The sequence below is a fragment of the Choloepus didactylus genome, chromosome 21 (assembly GCF_015220235.1).
Source record: "Choloepus didactylus isolate mChoDid1 chromosome 21, mChoDid1.pri, whole genome shotgun sequence".
Classification (NCBI taxonomy): Eukaryota; Metazoa; Chordata; class Mammalia; order Pilosa; family Megalonychidae; genus Choloepus; species Choloepus didactylus.
This window is the reverse complement of record NC_051327.1, coordinates 28,608,102-28,630,428: the sequence shown is the minus strand read 5'-3', so window position 1 is coordinate 28,630,428 and position 22,327 is coordinate 28,608,102. Positions and strand designations below refer to the sequence as shown.

General features: G+C 64.5%; 4 protein-coding genes across 5 annotated transcripts; 3 read left to right on the top strand and 1 right to left on the bottom strand.

The window, feature by feature from the left end:
* Positions 1–33: 33 nt before the first annotated feature.
* On the bottom strand, positions 34–678 carry LOC119517219 (vegetative cell wall protein gp1-like). The gene has a single exon (XM_037813785.1). The coding sequence runs from the start codon at positions 676–678 to the stop codon at positions 34–36; it is 645 nt and encodes a 214-aa protein (XP_037669713.1).
* MSRB1 (methionine sulfoxide reductase B1) lies at positions 580–4,514 on the top strand. The gene is made up of 4 exons (XM_037814285.1): positions 580–731; positions 2,277–2,425; positions 2,694–2,808; positions 3,726–4,514. The coding sequence occupies exons 1-4, from the start codon at positions 677–679 to the stop codon at positions 3,755–3,757; spliced, it is 351 nt and encodes a 116-aa protein (XP_037670213.1). The 5' UTR covers positions 580–676; the 3' UTR covers positions 3,758–4,514.
* Positions 4,515–13,399: 8,885 nt separating this feature from the next.
* LOC119517218 (laforin-like) lies at positions 13,400–15,153 on the top strand. The gene is made up of 4 exons (XM_037813784.1): positions 13,400–13,413; positions 14,367–14,521; positions 14,636–14,694; positions 14,764–15,153. Exons 1-4 carry the CDS (start codon positions 13,400–13,402, stop codon positions 15,151–15,153), a joined length of 618 nt encoding a protein of 205 aa, XP_037669712.1.
* HS3ST6 (heparan sulfate-glucosamine 3-sulfotransferase 6) lies at positions 14,852–22,327 on the top strand. Of its 2 annotated transcripts, XM_037814472.1 has the most exons (4): positions 14,852–14,858; positions 14,946–15,105; positions 15,623–15,732; positions 19,676–22,327. In XM_037814472.1, exon 4 carries the CDS (start codon positions 19,683–19,685, stop codon positions 20,289–20,291), a length of 609 nt encoding a protein of 202 aa, XP_037670400.1. In that variant the 5' UTR covers positions 14,852–14,858; positions 14,946–15,105; positions 15,623–15,732; positions 19,676–19,682; the 3' UTR covers positions 20,292–22,327. The 2 variants fall into 2 exon arrangements, 1 of the variants encoding a protein (XP_037670400.1); XR_005213571.1 differs by lacking the exons at positions 14,852–14,858; positions 15,623–15,732 and having other exon boundaries at positions 15,000–15,105; positions 19,676–20,531; positions 20,905–22,327.

The window sequence follows — 22,327 nt, the reverse complement described above, 5'->3', positions numbered from 1 at the left end:
GGTGGGCCCTGGAGGAGGCGCGCGTCCCCCTGGCTAATAAAGGCCCGGAGGCAGTTCTTCCCGCCGTGTCTGGGGACGGGGGCGCGCGGAAGGGTAGCGTTGGGCGGCCGGCGGCTTGGGCGTGACGCCGGGCTGGACCAGGGGCCACTCGGTGCGCCGGGCCGCTCCCACCTGTGCCCGAGCCGCCGGGAGGCAACGCCTGCAGCTCGGGGAAGGGCGGGGCCTCGGGGCGGAGACCGCTGGGATTGGACTGGCTCCGGGGCTGCTGCGATTGGACCGGCTCCGGGGGGCGGGACCTCGGAGGAGACCGTGCTGGGATTGGACTGGCTCCGGGGGCTGCTGCGACTGGACCGGCTCCGGGGGCGGGACCTCGGAGGAGACCGTGCTTGGATTGGACTGGCTCCGGGGGCGGAGCCTCTGGGGAGACCGTGCTGAGATTGGACCGGCTCCGGGGCGGGGCCTCGGAGGAGACCGCGCTGGGATTGGATCCTTGCTCCGGGGACGGGGCGGTACCCTGGGCGGGGCGGCTCCCTGTGTCCCGGCTCCCGGTCGTGATTGGTCCTCTGCGCGGGGCGGGGCCTCGGGGCGCGGGGCGGGGTGGTCCTGGTCCCGGGCGTCGGGTCCGCGGCCCCGGACCTGCCCCAGGCGGAGATCGCGCAGCGGTCCCGGCGGCGCCATGTCTTTCTGCAGCTTCTTCGGGGGCGAGGTGTTCCAGAACCACTTTGAGCCGGGTACGCCTGCGGCCTGCGGGGGGCGGCGGGCCGGGGGGCGCCTCGGGGTCCGCGGGCGGCGATGGAGCCCCGGAGCCCCGGGCGTGGGGCGAGCGCGGCCGCCGGGGAGGGTAAAGGAGCTCGTGGCGGAAGGGGATCGGTGAGGCCGGAGGATCGGGGGTCTGAGGGGCGAGGGGACGGTAGAGTCCAGTCGGTGACCCGGGGAGAGCCTTGAGTGAGAGCGTGGCCGCTTCCGCGGGGAATTGGTGGGGACGGAATCTGGGGGGCGGCGGGGAGACCCGAGTCAGGGTCCGGACCAAGGAAGGGTGGGGTACAGGGGGCGACGGGAGGTGTGCAAGGGCAGCTCCCAGGGCTGGGCCGCCTCTCCGTGGGCTCTCGCCCTCCCTCGGACTCTCCGGACAAGCCCGCAGGCACCGACCACTCTGTTCCCGTCTGAAGGTGGGTGCCTGCCGGTGGCCACTGGGTGGCTGTGCTCCCCGGCCCCTGCCCACCGGCCCCCTGCCCAAGTGGACATTGAAGTTTGGTCCACAGCCTGAGAGGGGTGTGTCCTAGGAGGGCCCCTCAACCCCGCTGCCAGCTGTGGGAGACTTGGTGGGGCCCCTTCTGGCCCGGCCTACCCAGTAATGGACTAATTTGGTAAAAACTTGGCTACAGGCAACACTAGGGCCTCAGGGCTCCCTGGGGCAGGATCAGAATGGGGGGAGAGCTGGCCTGATGACCCCGGGCATCAGTGGGGCCAGCTGCTACCCATGCCCACCTGGGCAGAGCCTCCTCTGAGACCCCTGGCGGAGGGACCCGGTTGTCCTCAGGCTGCCCCGTGTCACCGCAGCTCCTGTTTCCTCTCTGCTTCCCCCTGGACTTCCTGGTAAAGGCTGGGTAGTTCGCAGACCCCAGGCGGGGCTGGGGAGTGGGCAGGGAGGAGATTCTGTAGCCCTGCAGAGGCCCCAAGCCATTTCCTGTTTTTGGGCCTCAAGCAGTGCTGCAAGTCAGTTTTGCAACCTTTTTGTTTCCTTCCCTCAAACTCATCTCTTGGGGATGAGTTGAAATTTTTCCTCCTTCCTTCCTGGGCTCCCTGGTGACCCAGAGACATTCTTTTCCTGGCTGAGAGCCGGCCGGGGGCCAGGTGTCCAGCAGAGGCGGCAGCAGGGGCGACCACTCGAGAAGGGGGGGCAGGTCACCGTGCTGACCGCTGTGTGGGACCTGCTGAGGTGGGGAGGGGTGCAGAGTTCTCATCGGACTGCCGGGCTCCTTCCTGGCCCCCCATGTTCTTGCTGAGTATCTTCACATCAGCTCCAAGCCTTGGCTTTCTTATCTGTAAAGTGGGGGTACTGAGAGTCCACTTTCCAGGGCGACTGAGAAGAGTCCGTGAGGTTAGTGCAAAAGTGACCCTGCTGGGATCCGGCCCAAACTGAGATCTGCCCAAGAGCCCGCGTGGAGGGGGTTGTGTGGAGAGGGTCTGTGTTTTCACTGGGCCCGAGGGTTTGGGAGTTGGTGCCCAGAGCAGCTGGAGCCTGGTGCCTGGACTGCCTCTCCCTGCACCCCCAGGGGTCTATGTGTGCGCCAAGTGTGGGTACGAGCTGTTCTCTAGCCGCTCGAAGTATGCGCACTCGTCCCCATGGCCCGCGTTCACCGAGACTGTCCACCCCGACAGCGTGGCCAAGCGCCCGGAGCACAACCGGCCTGAGGCCCTGAAGGTGGGTGGCGACGCGCGGGGCAGGAGGGCTGAGGCACGGCTGTCCGTCCGTCCTTCTTTCTGACCACTCCAGGCCTCTGGCTTAGCCAGGGAGCTGCTGCCTGGGGGTCGGGAAGGGACCCCGAAAACGCACTTTTCTGGGACGGGCTCCAGGGCAAGGCTTGGTGCCTGGGAGCCAGGGAGCAGGGGTAGAAGGAGAATGGGGCTCCCAATGTTGGGGGGCTGTTTCCCACGGGCTGTCCCGGATGCTGTGTTTTGTGTCTTCCCAGGTGTCCTGTGGCAGGTGTGGCAACGGGCTGGGCCACGAGTTCCTCAATGACGGCCCCAAGCGGGGGCAGTCGCGCTTCTGAATTTTTAGCAGCTCGCTGAAGTTCATCCCCAAAGGTGAGCTTGCCTTCCTGCAGGTGGGGCACGGGCCCAGGCTAGGGGCGCACCCTGCTGGTTCTCGGGTAGAGGGGTGCCAAGTCCCTCTGCCCTGTCTGGGGTCACCCCAGAAGGCAGCGGCAGGGACAAGCGGGTGGGTATCCTGCCTCCTCTGCCTGGTTGGTCATGTGTGCCCCCCAAAGGGGGCACTTGGGGACACCTGGCCTTCCCCTGCGGCCGGAGCAGGTGGGGTGGGTGGAGGCCGGGGGTCTGGGCCATGTGGCCGCGGGTCCCACTGGCTGCGGCTGGGGCCTGCTTCTCACCCCCCGAGCCCACTGCCTCCTCTGCAAAGTGGGCCTGATGGCACCCCCTTCCTAGGCCGTTGGGGACAGACACAAGTAACGGTGCAACAGGGGTCTGGCACCCCATAAGGCACCCCGTAAGCGCTCAGAACACACGCGCTCTCGTTGGCGGGGTTCTTGTAGCTGGGAACGTGCCTCACCTCTGTGCCCTTTGTCTGAGCTCAGCATCCTCTCTGGTCGTCATGCAGGCCACCCTCCAGGGTCCTCCCCAGGCCTTGCGGCTCTAGTCCCAGCTTATCACTTGCTGTCCACAGCCCCCTGGCTAGTCCCTTAACCTCAGTGTCCCCCTCGTTGAGCTGGGTGGTTAACGGCAGCTACGGGGTGCCGTGCTGGGGGTGGGCGTGTCTGTAGGGACCTCCTCCTGCTGTGATGATATTTTGGGGTTTTTTTGTTGTTATTCATCCTCCATCATCACAGAGGGATAAGTGACTCCTGGTGCTCCTGCAGATCGTGGGGACAAACTAGGGCCGGTGACGCATGCGGGTCAAGTCCGGTGTCTGAACTAGCTCGGGGAGGGGCGTCTGAAGCAGGACTGGATGCCAGCTCATTTTCTGTCCCCTCCCTCCTTTCTTTCAGATAAAGAAACCTCTGCCCCCCGGGGGAAGTAAGCGGGCAGCCCCCTGCACACGAGGTGGCTGTGCACTGGCCGCCCCACATTGGAGCTGGACCCCACGGACATTCAGGCAGGGAGCTGGGGGCGGAGCTCAACGGGTCACCAGGAACAAAACCTGTGGCCCGCAGGCCGTGCCCCCCTGTGCCGGGCCAGGCGTGTCCTGGCAGCAAGAAGTTGGCCTGGGCTTAGCCTGCCTTCAGCGGCTCGGCACCCCAGCCCAGCCCAGCCCGCCCCCTCCTGCCATCCGGACTCACTCCTGGGGGGCCCAGTTCCGAGACGGGACCTCCCCTCACTCCACCAGGAGACAGCGCACGTGGAGGCCGCTGTGGCCGCTGCTCCCACCTGGATCACCGCATGAGTCACCCTGGTTAAACCCTGCCCGGCCGGCCAGGGTGGTGATGGTTCGTGACCCACTGGAGGGGCAGGCCCATGGCGCGGCCTCTGACCTCTCGCTGCGAGACAAGGAGCCCTTTGTCCTGTTGTACCATCTGTTCGGGTACAGCTTGCTTCATCCAGGCTTAGGAAAGTGGCAGTTACCCCAAAACCTCCAGCCAGCACAGGGCTGGGCACCCCAGGGACCCCGCCTACAGCACGTGCCCCTGAGAAGCCCCTTCCCAAGAGACGGCGACCGTGCCTTACTGTCTGCACCCCAAAACTCTTGCCATTTGGGAGGGTGGGCACTGCTGAAGCCCATCCCCCACTCAGATCCTTCTGGAGCAATCAGGTGGAAATCAATAAACACAAAACCCAGGCCTGCTGTCTTTGCTGACAACACAGGGGCTAGCAGGACATGGGGGCTGGGCTTTTATCCAGTTCTTTCAAATTTTTGTCAAGCGTCTGCCCCATTCCAGGCTCCGTGCCTGGGGCTAGGGGTGCAGCCCTGAGCGAGACAGATGGGGCCCTGCCCACAAGGGACTGACAGCAAGGCTGGGGGGCAGCAAGAGTTAATGTCACAGGGTAGAGGGCCCTGAGCATTAAGGCTGGTAAACGAGGCTGGAGTACAGGGAGCAGGGAGAGGGCTCCGCGGGGTCAGCTCAGCCGGGCAGTCATCCCAGCACGTGCAAAGGCCCTGAGAAGGCAGCCAACTTGGGCTGCCCCAGGAATCGGGGGAAGCAGATCCTTCAGGTATGAGGCCAAGGTGGTCAGATGAGGTTGGACGGCTGGGGAGGGAGGGGCCTATCCCTGGGGGTGGGGACACCTGGCCCATCCTGACCACGTGGCCCTCCTGGCCCCAGGCTGACATCCCTGCTCTGATGTGGACTCAGGAACTCCAGTGTGGACGGCTGGCTCCCTGCCTCGGCCCACTGTGACTCAAGCAGGATATGCCACCTTCCTCCACAGCCTGTCTCCCTCTTGGGGACAAGGGGGTGGGGGGCAGGGGTGACAGGTGCGTGGCCTCTGCTGGAAGGTGTACAAGCTGGACGGGGCAGGGGGTCGGCATTGTCGGAAGGCACTGAGGGGCCCAGGCTGGGGACCCCTGTCCAGAGGAGAGTCCTACTGCTCCCCCTTTTCCTCGTCCAGACACTGTGTCCATCTGTGCCCCACTGAAGGCCGACAGGGCTCCAGCCACCAGGAAACCTCCCTGGGGCCCTCTACCCCCTGCTGCTCCTGCCGCTGCTCCCTCCTGCGAGGCCCCCTCCGAGTCCCAAACCGGCCACCAGCTAAAGTGGACCCTGGGCCCTCAGCCTGGTCACTGCAGGGGCAAGTGGCCCCTGCTCCCCGAGCGCCAGCGGTGGGGTCGCCTCCAGGCAGTGGTGCTGTGAGGGGACTCGGCAGTGACACCGTCCACATCCACGGCACTCTTGTTGGAAAGGGAGGCCCAGCGACAGGGCGGGGTGTGCCTGAGGCCACACAGCTGGACGGGCCGGCAGGGGCTGCCATCGGGCCCTGAGCTGGGCCCCTGCCCCCCAGCTCGGGTCCCCTAGGTCCCCCCACCCCAGACCTGCCCCTTTCTTCTTCACCCCCAAGTGAGAGGTAAGGCTCTGGGAAGGCCATGGCCACTTTTTTGTTTTGTTTTGTTTTGTTAACATATATAACAAATTTTGTCATTTTAACCATTTTCAAGTGTACAACTCAGTGGTATTAATTCCATTCACAAGGTTGGGTAACCATTACCCAACCCATGACCAAGACTTTCTCCTCAACCGTAAACAGAAGCTCTGTCCCCATTAAGCAAGAACTCCCCATTCTGCACCCCCACCCCCCCTTCATAACCTCCAATCTGTTGTGGTTTCTGTGGATTTACTATTCTAGATCCCTCATTGTCTTGGTTTCCTGACTGCAGAAGAGATCCCAACAGTGGGGTGGCCTCTCAACAGCAATGTTGGCTCTCGGTTTCAGAGGCTGGGAGGCCGGCCTCCTCCTGGGGTCGGTATCTCCCAGCTGGTCTGCAATCTTGGGGTTCCCCGGCTTTCCCATCACGTGGCAATGCACATGGCGGTGTCTTCTTTCTCTTCTGGGTTCCGCTGACTTCCATCTTCTGGCTGCCCCCTGGGGCTTCCTCTCCTTCCTCTCCTATTTCCTTGGCTTCAAGGCCCCCCGCATTCAGTGTGGGTGCACCTTAACTAATAACATCTTCAAAGGGCCTGTTCAGAAAGGGTTCACACCAACAGCACCAGGGCTTGGGACCCGAACGTGCCCTTTGTGGGGGCAAGATTCAGCCCCAGCCCTCATAAAAGTGAACCACACAATATCTGTTCTTTTGCGTCTGGCTTATTTCACTCACCACAATGTTTTCAGGTTCAGCATGTATCAGAACTTCCTTTTTATGGCTGAAGGATACTCCATTGTGTGGACCACATTTTGTTTATTCTTCATCCATTGCCGGACGCTTGGGCAGGTTCCACCTTTGGACAATTGTGAATAATGCAGCTGTGAACGCTAGTGTGCAAGTGCCTATTTGAATTCCTGCTTTCACTATTTTTGGATTGTGCATCCACACTTAGGAGTGGAACTGGTGGGTCATATGGTAACTTTACTCTCCACTTTTTGAGGAACTGCTGAACTGTTTCCACAGCGGCTGCCCCAGATTACATCCCCATCAGCAGAGTGTGAGGCTCCAATTTTTCCATGTCATCGCCAACACTCCTTATTTTCTGTTTTTATTTTTATAATAGTCACCCTGGCAGGTGGGACGCAGCATCTCACTGTGGCTTTGTAACCCAAAGGGATTTGGTTTTGAGGGCAGCGGGTGTGTTGAGGGTCGCCGGGCTGGGGGTGGGGGGCAGCTGAGCAGGGTTCCCCTGCCACCTGGCTGGTGGGTCCAGGGCCGGGCCCTCCTGGTGTGTCAGCTGGGAGGGTGCGGGGGATGGGGAGACTGCGGGCGACCTGCAGGGGAGGGGGAAGTGCCCGTGTGCCTGCTTCCCAGACATGCCCCCCCCCACATGATCTTTCTGTACATCTACAACTTCTCTACTACAATATAAATGAAAAAAAGTTCATTTGGGATTGGCTGGGGAGGTCCAGTGGGGCTGGAGGCTGTGCACCCCGGAGGGGTAGGGAGATCAGGAAGGGGGGCTCCCCATACCCTGAAGCCCCATCACATCAGCCGCGAGAGGGAGGCTCGTGCCCAAGAGCTGTGTGCCGGGGGTCAGCTGGAGGAGGGGGTCGCGTTTGCAGCTCCTGGAGCGTCTCACGTGGAATCTCAAGCCCCCCCATCTCCCCCCTCCCGCTGGCTGCGGCCCCAGTTCCTCCTCCAAACGAAAGACTGTTTGAGCGCTCAGCCCCCTGCTCTCCCCGGCCTGTGTCCCCCTTCCTCGCCTGGTGGAGCTCCCGGGCGCAGCTTTGCAAGTCAAGGTCGGGGTTCAGGGGCGGCCAACAGCGCTGGAGGCCTGGGCACGGCAGGGCCCCCGGGGGCGAGGACCTGGTCGCCGGGGGAGGGCGACATCTTCCTGAGGGCCCTTCAGTGACTGCGGAATGAATGAACGGACGGACGCATGGATGGATGGACGGATGAGAGCCTTCAGCTCATGCACGTCTTTCCGTTCTCTGGGATGGCCAGTGCCCGAGAGCCCGACCTGGGGCCCGTGGGCAGGTCCGCGACCCAGGAGGGAACCCCCTGCCCCCCACCCCTACCCCCCATCTGGGACCGCGGGCAAGACCCCCGACCGAGGCGCCTCCGGGGGCGCGTGCGCAGGCGCAGGGCGAGCGGGCCGGGGCCGGCAGGGGGCGCGCTGGCTCCGTGGCCCGGGAGCTGCGGGCGGGCGGGCTCACTGCGCAGGCGCACGCCGGGCGGAGGCGGCGCTGCAGTTCCCCGAAGCGCCGCGCGGCGGCTCTCGCGATACCAGCCGGGTCCCCGGGCCCGCACGGTCACCGGGTGTGGGGACTCGCCGCTGCTGGGCTCCGCGAGGGCGGCCGGGGCGGAGCGAGAGGCAGGGACCACGCGTCGCTCCCGGGAGAGGGTTCTCGCCTGCAGGCCTGCCTCGGCCCCCCAGCCACTCCCCTCCGCGCGCTCCGGGCCCGGCGAGCACTCCTCGGGTTTGGGTTCCCGCTCCCAGCGTGAGGACAGCGTCACTTGTCATAATGACGGTGTTTTTATTACTCTCTCCCCTGCAAACCAGACGCCATTCTAGAAAAGTCCCTGTGTTCCTACTGCTTGGTGTTCGCTGCTCTCCTTACACCCCACTCTCCCTCCCCACGTGCCACGATCCTTCTAGAAGCCTTTCCCGGGGCTCGGCCCCAGGGGCTCTGTCCTTCCACCCTGCACGGGTGCTGCCACCGTGATGCGTGCAGAGACGGGGGCTCAGGTAGTCCCTGGAAGGTCTGCACCAGCCCCAGGTCAAACAGCTCCTCAAAGCTGTGAGCCGGCCCGGCACACACAGCATCTCCTGAATGCCCCTCAAGTACGTGTGTGTCCTGAAACGGAGGTCAAATTGCCGGCCCACTGCCCCCTTCATCTGCAGACCTGCATAATCTCAGGACGGGTGGCAGGTGTGGTATCACACCTGGTATTGCACACACGTGTGTGTCCGTGGTCTGGGGGATTCAGAGGCCCAGGGAACCCTCACGGGATCTTGTTAACTGAGCTTAGGGGCAGAAAGACAAACAGATGGGGACTCCAGTGGCAGATGGGGGGGCTGGGGGTAATCTGCAGTCTCCCTGACCCCTGACCCCTCACCCCCAGGCAGCAGGCGCCAGCAGCCTCACCCCTCACTGCCCCCCACTGCCTCTCTCTGGACGGGATTGGTCCCTTATAACCCCGTGAGATTATCTGGGCTCAGCCCCTGGTTGCACATGGTTGTCTTACCATGTTTCATCTCCAACCAAGACGTGTACAAGCCACCCTTGGTCTCAGAGGGCTTGGGAGTGTTGCCAGAAACTGCTGGAGAGGGGGCTGGGTGGCTGGGCTGCCGGGGGGCATCAGGCCAGGGCCCTGGGGGGTCTGCCCACGGTGGGGTCAGCTTGGCGGACCTGGGCCCCTTGCACCTCAGCCTTTGCAGGCTTCTGGTCCCTCAGTGTCAGGAGTGTGGCTCTCATAGGGCCTCAGCCCTCGGAGCCCAGAGCCCCATGAACCTGAATGGGTACATGGGGGTGAGGGTGGGGGGCAGCAATGCCCTTCGGGGGGCTGAGGGGTGGGGTTGTTCCCTGAGGGGAGGGTGGGGGTCAATTTAGACGGTCCAGTTGTGGGAGCAGGAAGCTGGCAGCTCAGGAGGGGCCTGGTGGGGGTTGGGGTTGGGGGTGGGGGCTTTGGGGGTCCTGTCCCAAGATGCTCTGCCCTGGACTCTGCTGAGCCAAAGGAGACTGGCTGAAGAGTACCTGTCTGTCTGTCTGTCTGTCTGGGCAGGTGTTTGGGTGTGTGGGGGGCTTCCCCTGGTGGTGAGGGGGGTGGAGTGGGACCCTCCTGCAGACTCCCCCGGGGTCCCGTCCGACTGGGCCAGGCCGGGCTCACTCCCTGGACTGGGCTCTCTGGTTCTGACACTGGGGTGTGGGGAGATTCAAATTCGGGAACTTTCCACACTGGGAAACAGGTCTGGGCCTGAGTGCAGGCCCTAGCTCCCCACCCTGCACGCATGCCTGTGCACACATACATACAGGTGCATACACGCAGCCCCCACAAGTGTGCACGTGTGACGTGGTCCTGTCCTCTGCAGAGCACAGGGTTCCTGTGCCCCTGTCCGGGCCCCTTGGCCCTGTTGGAACGTGTCCATGGTCACCTTCCGGTCCCTGGGGCCCCCTGCCAGCCCCCAGCCATGCTCCCCGGGCTGCTTGGAGGATGCCCAGCCCTGCCCATGAGGCCTGGCCTGGGGCTGTGGAGCTAGAGGAGGTGCGGGCGGATCGGCAAAGGGGGTCCTGCTTCTGTGGGCCCCTCCTCCTGGTGCCCCCAGACCCGCCTTGGGGATCAGGCTAACTGGCTGCAGCCCCCCTGCCTGCAGAGGTCAGGCTGCCCACCTTGAGGAAAGGTTGCTGCATTGTTATGAGGCCCAGGCTGGAGGGTGAGAAGCTATTTGCAGGCCTCCTTTATGCAACTTGGGGACCTGGTTTCCTGCTCTTTCCTGGAGAAGAAATGGCCAGGGGCACATGGCCCCCTGTCTGCGCTGATTCCTCCAGAAAGACCCAAAGGAGAGGAGCGAGATGGCTGGGGGCAGGCCTGGAGCCCCCTCTTTCAGGAGAGGGGTCTGGCTTCTCCTGGCAGACCCTGCAGGCATGGGACACCGGGGGGGCTACTGAGCCAGGGCAGCCCTCCCGCCTCCCCAGCCCTGCCCAGGGAATCTGCTCTGCCCTGGCAAACCCTGGCTGGCCCCACGGCCTTCCCTGCCATGGTGTCCCCAGGTCCAGCTGGTCACCAGGGACGAGACCCCAGGCCCAGCAAGCTGGGCTGGCTTAGCCTCTGAGGCCAGGGGAGCCTTTCGTCTCCAGCCTTGTCCCCAAGGAAGACATACTTACGGGGTGCTCCGGTGCCCGAGGGTGGGAGCAGCTTCACATGGAGACTGTCACATGTCCTCTGCCTCCTCATCGAAAGGAGCCAATGTTCCCCAAGCACTCAGGAGCCGGGCACCCAGAGCTGGGTGCTGTTATCGTCTCTGTTTTATAAAAAAGGAAAATGGGGTTTGGAGAGGCCGAGTATCTGCAGGGTGACCTGCTGGGAGGGGGCAGAGCTGGGTTTGAATCAGGCCTCCAGCACCCCCACAGCCCGTCCATGCAGGCAGCATTGTGCACCCCCACCCCAGCGATGGGCAGGGTGAGCTGGGAGCGCTGGGCTCGGGGGCGGGGGGGCTTTCCCAGGGGCCCCCGCAAGGGAACTGCATCCTCTCTTCGCTCAGCCTCCGAAGTGGAAAAATCCCACACAAATCAAGGACAGCTGGGCCGGGCCCCCAGCTGCGCCCCTCGCAGGCCCCAGAATCCCACAGACCGCGGTGGTGGGGCCAGGGGCGTGGGGGGCTCCAGGGAAAGGAGGTGCCCGTGAAATCTCCCCCAGCTGTCCCCCACGGAGGCAGGAAGTGCACGGTGTTCGCTCACTTTCCAGAGGGGGGCCGCTGCTCGCACGCCCCACCTGGCTGCCTGGGGGGTCCCAGGCTGGGGTGCCACCCTGGGGAGGGGGCAGGTTGGGGAGCAGGGCAGGGCCCGCACGCAGACTGTCACGCTCACACGGTCAGTCACTCAGCAGACGGGTGAGCATTTGCGACTGTTAGGTGTGGAGCCGCGGACGGGGCAAGACTGACCCCGTTTCTGTCCTGCGGGAGGCCGTGGGTGGGCAGCACTCACAGAGAAAGGTTATGGTCTGAGACGGGCACAGATGGCTCCCAGCCAGTTGGCAGCCGGGCCGTGGGTCTGTGAGGCTGGACCAGGCCTCTGTGAGCAGGAGCCCTGGGGCTTCTCCCCTGTCCCCAAACCTCCCCTCTCTGTCCCCTCCTGCCCCGGCCTCCTCGCCACCCCAGCGTGCATTTACGTGCCCACCTAATTCTCACCTCCCCGTCCGCCTGCCTCCGTCCGCCTGTCTGATGGCTGGGCTAAAGGGCAGGGGCAGACGGGCCTCTGCCTGGCTGTCCTGCCTGGCAGGGGGCCCAGATGAGGTGACAGGGGCATTGAGCTGGGGTCCTTTGGGCCCTCGAAGCCACAGAGACCACTGGGAGTCCCTGTCCCCCTACCCTAGTGGGGCAGGTGGAACTTGCCGATGTCTCTTTCCTCTAGGCAGCCAGAGGGCAGGAGGCGAGCAATCTTTCCAGGGAGCAGGGGGGCTACCCCAGGACCCCAGTCAGGTCCATCCTCTTGGGGCCCCAAAGTCACTTTTCACCGAGGGGCTCAGAGTGGGGGCTGTGCCCTCCCCAGGCCAGGCAGGAGGGAGCTGGGGAGCAGAAGGCAGGGCAGGGTTGGAGGAAGGGAGCTGCACACGTGTCTTGGGGAGCATCCCTGGGCCCAAGAGCCCCAGAGAGGTCTCCATGATCACTAAATCCACCTTCTAGAGGACTCTTCATCCAAAGGTTAGACAGGGTCACCATGTGGCCCAGCCACGCACTCCCAGGGTAACACCCTAGAGAAATGAACATGCGGCCACGTAAAAATTTGTCCACGAATGTTCACAGCAGGCTTAGAGCCCCAGAGGGGAACAACCCAAATGTCCATCAGCAGCAGAATGGAGACACCAAGCGTGGGCTGCCCACGAGTGGAATATTCTTCAGCCGTTAGGAGGAGTGGAGTTCTGATAGATGCTATAGCACGGAGGAACCCTGACAGCGTTACGCTGAGCAAAACAAGTCAGATGCAGAAGGACATATGCTGTAAGGTTCCACCTATGAAGTGTCCAGAACTGGCAAATTCATAGAGGCAGAAGGTGGATTAGTGGTTGGGGGGTTAGGGGAGATGGGGAGTGCCTGCTGATAGGTACAGGGTTATTTTAGGGGAAGATGAAAACGTTCTAGATTTAGATCGTGGTGATGGTTGCAAGACCTGGTGAACACAGTAAAACCCATGTGATGGCGTGCTTCGAATGCGTGCATTGTGTGCTACGCAAGTTACGGCTGGGAAAGCTTTTACAAGGCTTCAGAACTGGGAGGTGATGTCTTGCTTTTACAAAGGAGGAACTGGGGGCTCAGAGTGGGAGGAGCAGGAGGCCAGAGGAGGGGGCGGGGAACACGTGGAGGATTCTGGGCTTGGTGGCCCTGCTCCCTCGGGCACGCCAGGGTGGCCTCCAGCTCCAGCCACCTCCTCTGCGCTCAGCGTTCTTTCTGCTGCTGAGCCTTTGCCTGTGCTGTTCCCTCTGCCAGGGATGCTGTTCCCCTCTCTTCTTGCCTGACTGTCGCCTCCTGCAGGAAGCCTTCCCGGTCCCTTCCTCCTTTCAGATCCCACCACCAGCCAGCAGTTACTGCGTGCCTCCTGGGGGCTGGGCTAGGGGCCAGGTGCTGGGTGGACTCTGGCGAATAAACAGCCCCAAGGCCTCCATCCTGGGGTCCCCAGATTCACAGCCACCCCTTACCTGAGAGCCAGATGGGGGGCAGGGGTGGGCTGGGGCTCGGCTCCCAGGCTCACCCAGCTGACCCTTTGTCCCTGGCCGCCAGTCCCTCCAGCCAGGCTGTGTCCGGTGTTCTGTTCTTGGGAAGTTCCTCTTGGCAAGTCCATTGCCCCTCGAGCAGGTGGGGGACTAAGGGGAAGGCATTCCTGGCAGGGGAATGGCATGTACAAATGCTCTGAGGTGGAAACGAGAATGACGGAGCTGGGGTGAGGAGACAGAGGGGCTGCAGGGAACCAGGAACGTTGGAGCTTGGAGCCCTGAGTGGAGGCTGCTGAGGCTGAGGGTGGAAGCATCTCCAAGACAGCTCTAAGCAGAACCGGTCCATCGTGAACAAATCCTGATTTAGGCTAGACCAGAAGAACTTCCCGTGACCCTGCATGTGCCAGTATTTTATTGACAGAGCAGTGCCGACAGCCTGCCCACGGGCTCCAGGTGGGGCTTGCCCTGGCATCTGGATCCAGGCTGGGGGCTCCAGCCAGTGGCCTTCACCCCCGCGGCCCCACATGGCCCCCTCCAGCCAGGGCTGCCCTTGGGTGGGGGCTCCGGAAATCCCTGTGGCTCATGAAGGCTTCCTGCCCCCCAGAGTTGCCCCAGGCTGTGGGGACGTGCCCTGATGCCATGGGCCCACCAGAGACTCCCTAACTCGCAGGACCCAGGGCTGGGGCTCTGGGCACCGGCGGTGGGGAGGGTGGGAGGAGGGGGAGGCTGGGCCAGAAACCATGGCAGAGGCGGCCCAAGGACACGGGTTCTGTCCCACCTCTACTGCTGAGACTCCCAGCAGGCTGCTCACCCTCTCTTAGCCTCGCCCTCCCCTTCTCCTCTCCAAGCCGGCCGTGGGTGGGTGGGTGAACCTGCAGCAGCCACCATGTCCCATAAGTCACCCCTGAAGTCTATACCCACTGGCCCCCAAAGGAAACTCCGGGGACAGGACCTGGGGATCCTCCTTGCATCCCCCAGAACAGACCTCCCTTCACACCTCCAATGGGGGGCTCCTTTACAGCGTCCCAAGTGGGTCCCTGGCACTCCAAGGGCAGGCCAGGTGGACGGGAGACCAGGCGTAATTTCCAGCTTAGCCAGTGGCCCCTGAGAAAGAGTCTCCCTCCGGGAGCCTCAGTTTCCCGTCTCTGGGGACCTGATGTATGGCAAGGCCAACCGCCAGACGCACCAGCACCTTCTTCGCCGCCCCTGATTTCCCCGCACGTTCCCGGGAGCTCCCTCTGCGCCCCGGGGAGCCGGCCCCACTCTCCCCTGGCCGGGCGGTGAGGCTCCCACTCGTGGAGGGCAGAGCGAGCGGAGCCCAGGGTCTCCGAGCAGGTGCGTCGGGGTTCCCCTTCGCTCCGTCGCGCGTCCGAGCGAGAAGTGGCCGACGGAAGGGCGGGGCGTCCACCGGGGCGGGGCGTCCTGGTCACGCCCCTTGCCCGCTCCCAGGCGGCGGGACCCGGGCCTCCGAGCAGAAGCCGGGCGCCGGCTGGCTCAGCGCGGCGCGGGCCGGGCTGCGCGCCCGCCCTCGGCCCCCGCTCCGGACTCTGGGCACGGCGCGACCCCATGGCCGGTAGCGGCTCGGCGGGCGCGGGGGCCGGGCTGGGGGCCGAGGGCGGGCCCCCCGTGCGCCCCTGCTGCTGGCCGCGCTGCTGCTCGGCGCCTTCTGCCTGTGCGCGGGCCCGGGCCGCCGCCCCCTGCCCCCCCGCGCCCCCGCGCCCGCCCGGCCGCCCCGCGCCGCCCGCCTACCGGTGGCCAGCGGCCCGGGCCGGCGGCGCCTCCCGCAGGCGCTCATCGCGGGCGTGAAGAAGGGCGGCGCGCGCGCTGCTCGGGTACCTGCGGCTGCGCCCCGACGTCCGCGCGCTCGGCGCCGAGCCCCACTTCTTCAGGTGCTACGAGCGCGGCCTCGCCTGGTACCGGTGAGCGCGCCCCGCCAGGGCCCCCGGGTGGTTGTAAGAAAGGAATAAGTTTCGTTTTCACATAGAGACAGCATGGAATAAGGGAAATGGAGGCAAAACCAGTTTAAACAAGCCCCAGACAAAGAGAAGAGAGAATCTGCCTGATGTAAAGAGACATGAGGTAGTATCAGAGGCGGGAACTCACAGCAAAAAAATAAAAATTTGGGGGGGGATTGGCTAATCAGTTCAAAATCTTAATAATGAGCTAGTTGGCTCTCTGGGATTGGCTGTACAAATTAAAATCTCAAAAGATGAATTAGTTAGTGTTCTCGGATAGGCTGTAACCTCTGTAGTACCCAGTCAATGGGGAAACAGGGGAGGGACTTGCGAATTAGGAGTAGGAGATTTAAACATCGCCATTCTCTTCCTCGCGCGCGCCAGCCTTCCTTCCATGTGTTTGGCTGGACGCCCTATCTTGCAAGATAGTAAATAAATTCTTTTCTCCTCCAGAACCGAGAGAGCGTTTATTCCCTTACAGGTACCACTTTATTTCCGACATGGTGGCCGAGGCTCGACCCCCAGGACGTGGCCTCCCGCAGCGGACTTTTCGAAACTGAAAACTCCCGGAAAGCTCTGGTTCGGGTCTCAGTAAGACTGGGGGTGAGGGTGCTTCGGGGGCGTTGGAAATGCCAAGTGCCTGCTCGTCCTGGCGCCCACCCTGGGCGCTTCCCGGTTCCCTGCACTTCCCGGAGTGTCCTCCCTCCCCGAGCCCCTGGAGCCCTTTGCAGGGGCCCTGGGGATGTGGGGGAAGTTTGGAGTTCGGAAAGGAAGAAGCTGCCTTTGGGAATGGGGGACCCAGGCCTCAAGCTTTGAGGCTCTGGATCTGCCCTGTCCCCTCCCAGGATGGCCTTGGGGTTTAGTGGAGTGGGGGGTGCACCCAGCCCTGGCTGAGCAGCCTGTCCCCTCCCTGTGCCCTCCTGCTGGGAAATGAGGGTTTACAGATGGAGCCTGTGACTCACCCCACCCCCCGGAGCTCTCACCGCAGCTTGGAACTTGAAGCAGAGAGGACCAGACCTGCCCAGGGTCACCTGGGGGAGTAGGGGGCTGGGCCTGGGGTGTGGCGAGGGCACGGCCAGACTCCTGACCTCCAGGTGCCCCAGCATCTCTGTTCCGGGGCCCTCTTTCCCCTTCCCCTCCCTCCATATATACCTTTGCTTTTTCATCCTTTAGGACGGAATGGGGGCGGTGCTTGGTGAGAACAGGGGTCTCACCTTGGTTACTGCAGCCCCCGGGGTGCCAAGGAAGTGGGGAGATGGAGTCGGAGCTTGAGGGTCGAGACCATACCCTTAACAGGAGAGCAAACTTCGGGGTGCACCACTGACCCCATGAGCTTCAACTTCTGGGAGCTGAACTCACGAGGGGCTGCAGGGAGGCTCACCCCGGGATTTAGCCCTAAAAGGGTCCTCAAAGAGCCGAGGATCCCTCAGATTCTGTCCAGGTCCCCTGGTCTCAGAGTTTGGTCTGGGGAGGCCGAGTGGCCTGAGAGGTGAGGTGGGGGGTTCATGCCCAGGTCAGGGCTCTGTTCTTGGGGCCAGTGAGTGGGGTCGGAGTGTTTAACCCTGGTAGAGAGGAAACTTTTTACTTTGTCACTTTTCGAATCTGCCTCCACCGTGGGGTTTGGGTCTGGGGAGTGGGTAGAAGATGCCAGAGGGGCCAGGTGCCAGCTGCCTCCACTCCTCCCTGGGGCAGGCTTTGCCTGATCTAATCTGAGTGAGGGGGAGTGGGGCTGGCTGAGCTTCTGGGGTGCACGTCTGAGAACCTCAAAGGGACTGGCACATGCCCACATGGGGCAGGTGTTCCCAAGTGCCCTGTGCCTCTGGTGCCCGTGGGTCCTTTCAGCCAGCTGCAGGTGTGCAGAAAGCCTCTGGAAACCCCATCCCCAGCCTCAGTTTCCCCCACTGCACAGAGGACCCTCTGGCAGGCTGGCCTGCTCTGGAACCCTGGGTCAAGGCCCCAGTGAATGCAGAGCCCTGCCCTGGGGCGTTGGGGACCGGGCAGCAGGGCAGCAGCAGCCAGTGGAGTTTCTGGGGCACCTCATTCCAGGCCGTGGCCACTGCCCTCCCTGACCTCTCGGGGGGGCCCTGGGCTGCCCAAAGTTGGCCTTGGCCAGGCCTTTCTCCCTCTGTAGCCACTCTTTGTCCTTCCCTCGGGCCCCTGAGGGCCTTCGGGCCCGTCGTGAGGACTGTGGCCCCCAAATGCCCCAAACTTAGACACCGTTTATTTGTGCCTCGCTCACTTACTGAGTACCCCATGAGCCAGGCGCTGGGGTGTCGGAGGGGAACACCTCCTTCAGGGTGGGGCTGTACCCTGACCCCTGGGTCACAGTGGGGCCTCTAATTGACCGCAGAATCTTGGAGGTGAGGAGGTGCCGGTGGGGGCCCAAAAGCAGTGAAGGTGGGAGTGGGGGTCTGAGTATGTGGGAGCAGGGACCCCCGTGGGAGGGCTTCTGAGGACCCCCACACACTGCTGACCCTGGGGGGCTCCTTGTGGGGGGCCGCGATGCCCCCTGAGCACTTTCTGGCCCTGGGGTAAGAACAAAGTTTCTGCTGCTCCCCTGCGGCCGGGGAGGTGCGGGGTGGAGGGGGTGCAGCCGAGAGGAGGGGAGCCGGCTGGCGGGAGCTGCAGGGATATGCAGACCACATGGGGTGGGCCCCCGGGGCGCTGAGGGGCTCGGAGGCTTGTCTGTGGGGGCCAGAGTCCTCTCCTCATCCTATCCCAGCCCCTCGCAGCCCCTAGCCGCCCCCCTTGCTGGGGGGGTAACTGCTCGCAGATCTCGGATCTCACAGATTTCTGTGGCCAGAGCGGGCCTGGGAGGTCTGTGCCCCCTCTGCCTGTCCCCCACCCCTCACCTCAGCAGGGGGTCCCCAGAGGCACCACCCCCCTTCTTTGCTGTCTCTGCTGCGCCCCTTTAACTCCTGGCTCTGCTTCCGGGTGCTGTTCACCACCAGAAGTGTCCGGTGGGGGGAGGAAGGAGGGTGGGCCCCCGGCCTCACTTGGCTCCTGAGGGAGGAAACGGATGTGGTGGGGGGTGGGTATCAAAAATGCAAGGGAGGGGGACTGAGAAATTCAGGTGGGCTTCCCGGAGGAGGCGGGCGGGGCAAAAGGCGGGAAGGGGCCTTCTAGGAGGGCTGGCAGCCGATCTGTCCCACCCAGGGTCCCCTTCTTCCTTCCCTCTCTGGGAGGGGGGCCCCCTGAGCTGGCCACCCCAGGCTTGCAGCCCGGGCCTCCAGGCTTGGTGCTGTCACCACCCCCCAGGCCTTGGGTGCCTTTGGACTTCATCGTGGGGCCGGCCGGGGAGGCTCTTCCCACCGAGGGGTGCACGGGCTGGGGGCAGGGTCAGCGCGGCCGCGGGGGCTTCCGGGCAGCTGTCGCGAGGCTTCTGTCGGGGGCCCCGTGACCTCCGCAGGCTGCACCGCCCCAGCACCGTTCTGAGGGGTGGGGCAGGCTCCCCACAGGCACACGTCCGCCCTGTCGCCCTGCAGCCACCCTCCGAGCCACCCCCCCGGCTGTGGGCCTGTGTGTCCGGCCTGGCCAGCGTCCCCTGGGATCTGAGTGGGACTCAGGACTTGGCCCCCACCCTGGTGGCTAAGTCTCACTTAGGCTGGGTGAGACCCGAGCTTAGCCTTGCCCTCCGTGCCAGCCTGGCCGGCTGGGGTCAGTGTGGGGGCTGTGGGGGCTCGGGTGGGCTCCTTCGGAGGCCGGGAGGCCGGGCAGAGGCGCCCCCGCCCCAGTGCACGCAGGTCTCCTGCTCTGCGGACCCCGTTCCCCTCCTGCCCCCCGTGGCTCCCTGGGGCTGTTTGCTCAGTTGCCCCAGCGTACCCACCTGCCCTGCCCCACACCACCTGGCCATGGTCAGATGAAATGCTGCCCTGGTGCCCACACACGTCCCAGAGGGTCAGCCCCCATGCAGGGGGTTCTCAGGCGGGCACAGCCCTTTGCGGGCTCCTGGAGGTGCTGGGCGCTGCCCGTGGCCTTGAGCTCCGAGCCGGGCCCTGGCCAAGGAGGGGAAGGCGTGATGGAAGGAGGACATTGGTCAGTCTTTATGGGCCTGGTTTAGGGGACTCCACCAGCCACCTAATGAAGGTGTGACCTTGCGTAATGACCATGCAGAGGCCTGGGGTGGGGGGACGGGCTGGCAGCCATGCAGGCTGGGTCCCGGGGGACAGAGCAGTGTCAGGGCCAGGCTGGGGGCGGGGTGGGCGGGACTCAAGGGAGCTGGCCCTTGGGGAGGGGGTGGCAGGGATTTTGAGGAGAAAGTAAAGGCTGGTGGAGAGGCCTTGGCCCCTCCAGGGACCCCCACCCTGGTGCCCCCACAGCAGTAACACATGGGGCGGCCTGGCTCGATGGGCCCCACCGAGGCCCTCCCAGGCCACCCCACGCACATTTGGGTGGGTGAGCCACAGGGAGGAGGGCGGCGTGCCCACCTCGAGGCCCGGCGAAGGGGGTGGGCTGCTCCTGGGACCCTGGGGGCCGGTCTGGAGCGGAGGCACTGCTGTCCACTCAGGCTGCCCGTGCCCCGTGCTCCCCGCAGGGGCCTGATGCCGCGCACCCTGGACGGGCAGATCACTGTGGAGAAGACCCCGAGCTATTTTGTGACCCGCGAGGCCCCCCGCCGCGTCCACGGCGTGTCCCCGGACATGAAGCTCATCGTGGTGGTGCGTGACCCCGTGACCCGGACCATCTCCGACTACGCCCAGATGCTCTCCAAGGCACCCGGGCTGCCCAGCTTCCGCGCCCTGGCCTTCCGCCGCAGCCTGGACCCGGTGGACGCTGCCTGGAGCGCCGTGCGCATCGGCCTCTATGCCCAGCACCTGGCCCGCTGGCTGCGCTACTTCCTGCTTTCCCGCTTCCTGTTCGTCAGCGGCGAGCGCCTGGTCAGCGACCCGGCCAGCGAGCTGGGCCGCATGCAGGACTTCCTGGGGCTCCCGCGCGTGGTCACCGCCGAGCACTTCTACTTCAACACCACCAAGGGCTTCCCCTGCCTCAAGAAGGCCCGGGGCGGCGGCAGCCCCCTCTGCCCGGGCACCTCCAAGGGCCGCCCGCACCCCCGTGTGCCCCCGGCCGCAGTCCAGCGCCTGCGGGCCTTCTACCGGCCCTTCAACCGCAGGTTCTACCAGACGGCCGGCCGGGACTTCGGCTGGGACTGACGGGGCCCGGCCAGGGGACAGGCGCAGCCCCCGCCGCCACCAGCCGCCAGCCCGCTCTGGGCAGAGGACGTGTGTGAGAAGTAAAGGCTGGGTCGGTTTCCTTCCACGTGGCCTCGAGGGTTGGCTGGTCTGCGGGCGAGGGGAGCGTGTGCCAGCTGACTCCAGGCCGGGCGCCTGCAGGCTCTGCTCCTCCCGCCTCCGCCCAGGGGGCTGTGGGTTGGTCCCACACCAGATGAGGAGGTGAGGTACCGAGAGGTTGGGTGCTGCCCAGGGACTTGCGACTCAGCCCTGGGGACTCGGGGGGCTGCCCGCTGGCCTCAGCCCAGCCCTGGCAGCACAGCGGGCTTGTCCCCCTCTCCTGATCAAGGAGACTGGGGCCCAGGGGGCTCAGCTACATGGTGGGGTCCTGGCTGGCCGGCTCGGTGGGCAGTGGCTTCATCCAAGCCCACTGGCCACTCCCTCCCAAAGCCTCGTGGAATTGCCCTGTGGTGGGGGCCAGGGGACTGGGGGGGACAGTTCCTGGCAGAGCCCTGCTCCCCATTGCTCACGGTTCCCCCTCATCCCCCCAGGAGTGCCCCAGTTCTGCTGCCTTTACAGCCGCTCCCTCCCCCAGGGAACCAGGGCCCACCTGCAGTCCAGATGCCTGCTCTGCAGCAAGCCGAGTCAAGCCAGGGCGTGCGAGCAGGCTGGGGTGCCCGGTCCGTCCCCAACCCCCAGGGCACGGGGCCCTCCAGGAGGGATTTCCACCTGCTCCTGGTGCAGTGCTGTGGCCAGCTGCAGTGACCCACGGGGCTGCCCGGGCTGGCCTCAGGCCCTGGACTGTGGCTTTGGCGCCTCAGCTGCTGCTTGGAGTTCACAGCCAGGACTTGGCCCTGAGACGGCCCTTGCACCCCTGAGTGCAGGGAGAGGTAACTGTCAGTCCCCTAAGGACCGTAGAGGTCAGCCATGGCCCCCGTCTTTGTCACATGACCCCGTTGGTGGTATGGACCCCGGGTCAGCTGATGGTGCACCAAGAAAGGGGCGTGCATCTCTCCAGCAGCCCTGGTACCCTTGCTCCGGCTGGTTTTCGGGGCCCAGCGGGTACCCTGCAGGGAGCTGTGTCCGGGCCCTGCCATCCCATGGTGGGCGGATGTGGGTGAGATGGACCTACGGTGCCTCCCAGCTAGGACCTTGGACATGGATGGAAGAGAAAGGGCCGGCCCGTGGGTAGTTTCCGGGCCTGTGCCTCCTTTAGGAACGTGGCACAGCTCCTTGGCCCTGGGTCCTGGGGTGGGCGGGAGGCAGGACAGCCTCTGTGCTGGCTCCCAGCCCGGTGCAGACGTGTTTCTCCTTCTCTCCTCCCTGTTCCCCACCCTTGTCCACCACCTCAGCCGGGTGGCAGGGGCCCTCCTCACCCTCACCCAGAGCCTCTCTCATTCCCCAGCTGGTTCTCCACGGTGGCCAGAGGGGTGTCTCCAGAGCAAACCAGAGCCCGTTCTTTTAAAATGCTTCAGCCCGGCCTGCTGCTCTTTCAGGGTGGGGAGCAGATGCCTGACCACAGCTTTAAGGCCCTCTGAGTCACCCCCACCCGGCGTGACCCCCTTGTCCCCCGATCCTGCCCCGCTGGCCCCGCTCAGCTTCCACCTGCCAGGCACTTTCTGACTCGCTACTTTCGCACACACTGTTCCCTCTGCCTGTAACGCCTTTTGGGATGGAAGGTGCAGACCGCTGAGGTGGCCTTTGAAGGGGCAGCTGTGCTGTCACTCCGGGCTGTCCTGATGTTCTCCCTGTAATGCGAGTGAGCCGCCAGCGGGGCCTGCTTTCCGTTCCCTGACGTCTTCCTGGATGTGGCTTTGAAGCCCAAGGCTGGGGTGCGGAAGGCTGACTCCGGGAGCAGCGCAGAGAGGGGTGGGGGCCACGTGTCCCACTCCCCTCACCCCGTGGAAACACGGCCTAACCACCACGGCCCCTGCGAGGTGCCCGGCTGCACCCCGGAACACCCCGAGTGCAGATGCGGGGTCTGAGGGGCTGCAAGGGGGGCGGGGCTTCTTGGGAGG

Coding starts and splice junctions, on each gene's coding strand:
- LOC119517219 (XM_037813785.1), bottom strand. CDS start 678: ATGGCGCCGCCGGGACCGCTGCGCGATCTCCGCCTGGGGCAGGTCCGG.
- LOC119517218 (XM_037813784.1), top strand. Junction 14,522..14,635: donor AGCCCAGGGTCTCCGAGCAG/GTGCGTCGGGGT, acceptor GCCCGCTCCCAG/GCGGCGGGACCCGGGCCTCC. Junction 14,695..14,763: donor GCTGGCTCAGCGCGGCGCGG/GCCGGGCTGCGC, acceptor CATGGCCGGTAG/CGGCTCGGCGGGCGCGGGGG.
- HS3ST6 (XM_037814472.1), top strand. CDS start 19,683: ATGCCGCGCACCCTGGACGGGCAGATCACTGTGGAGAAGACCCCGAGC.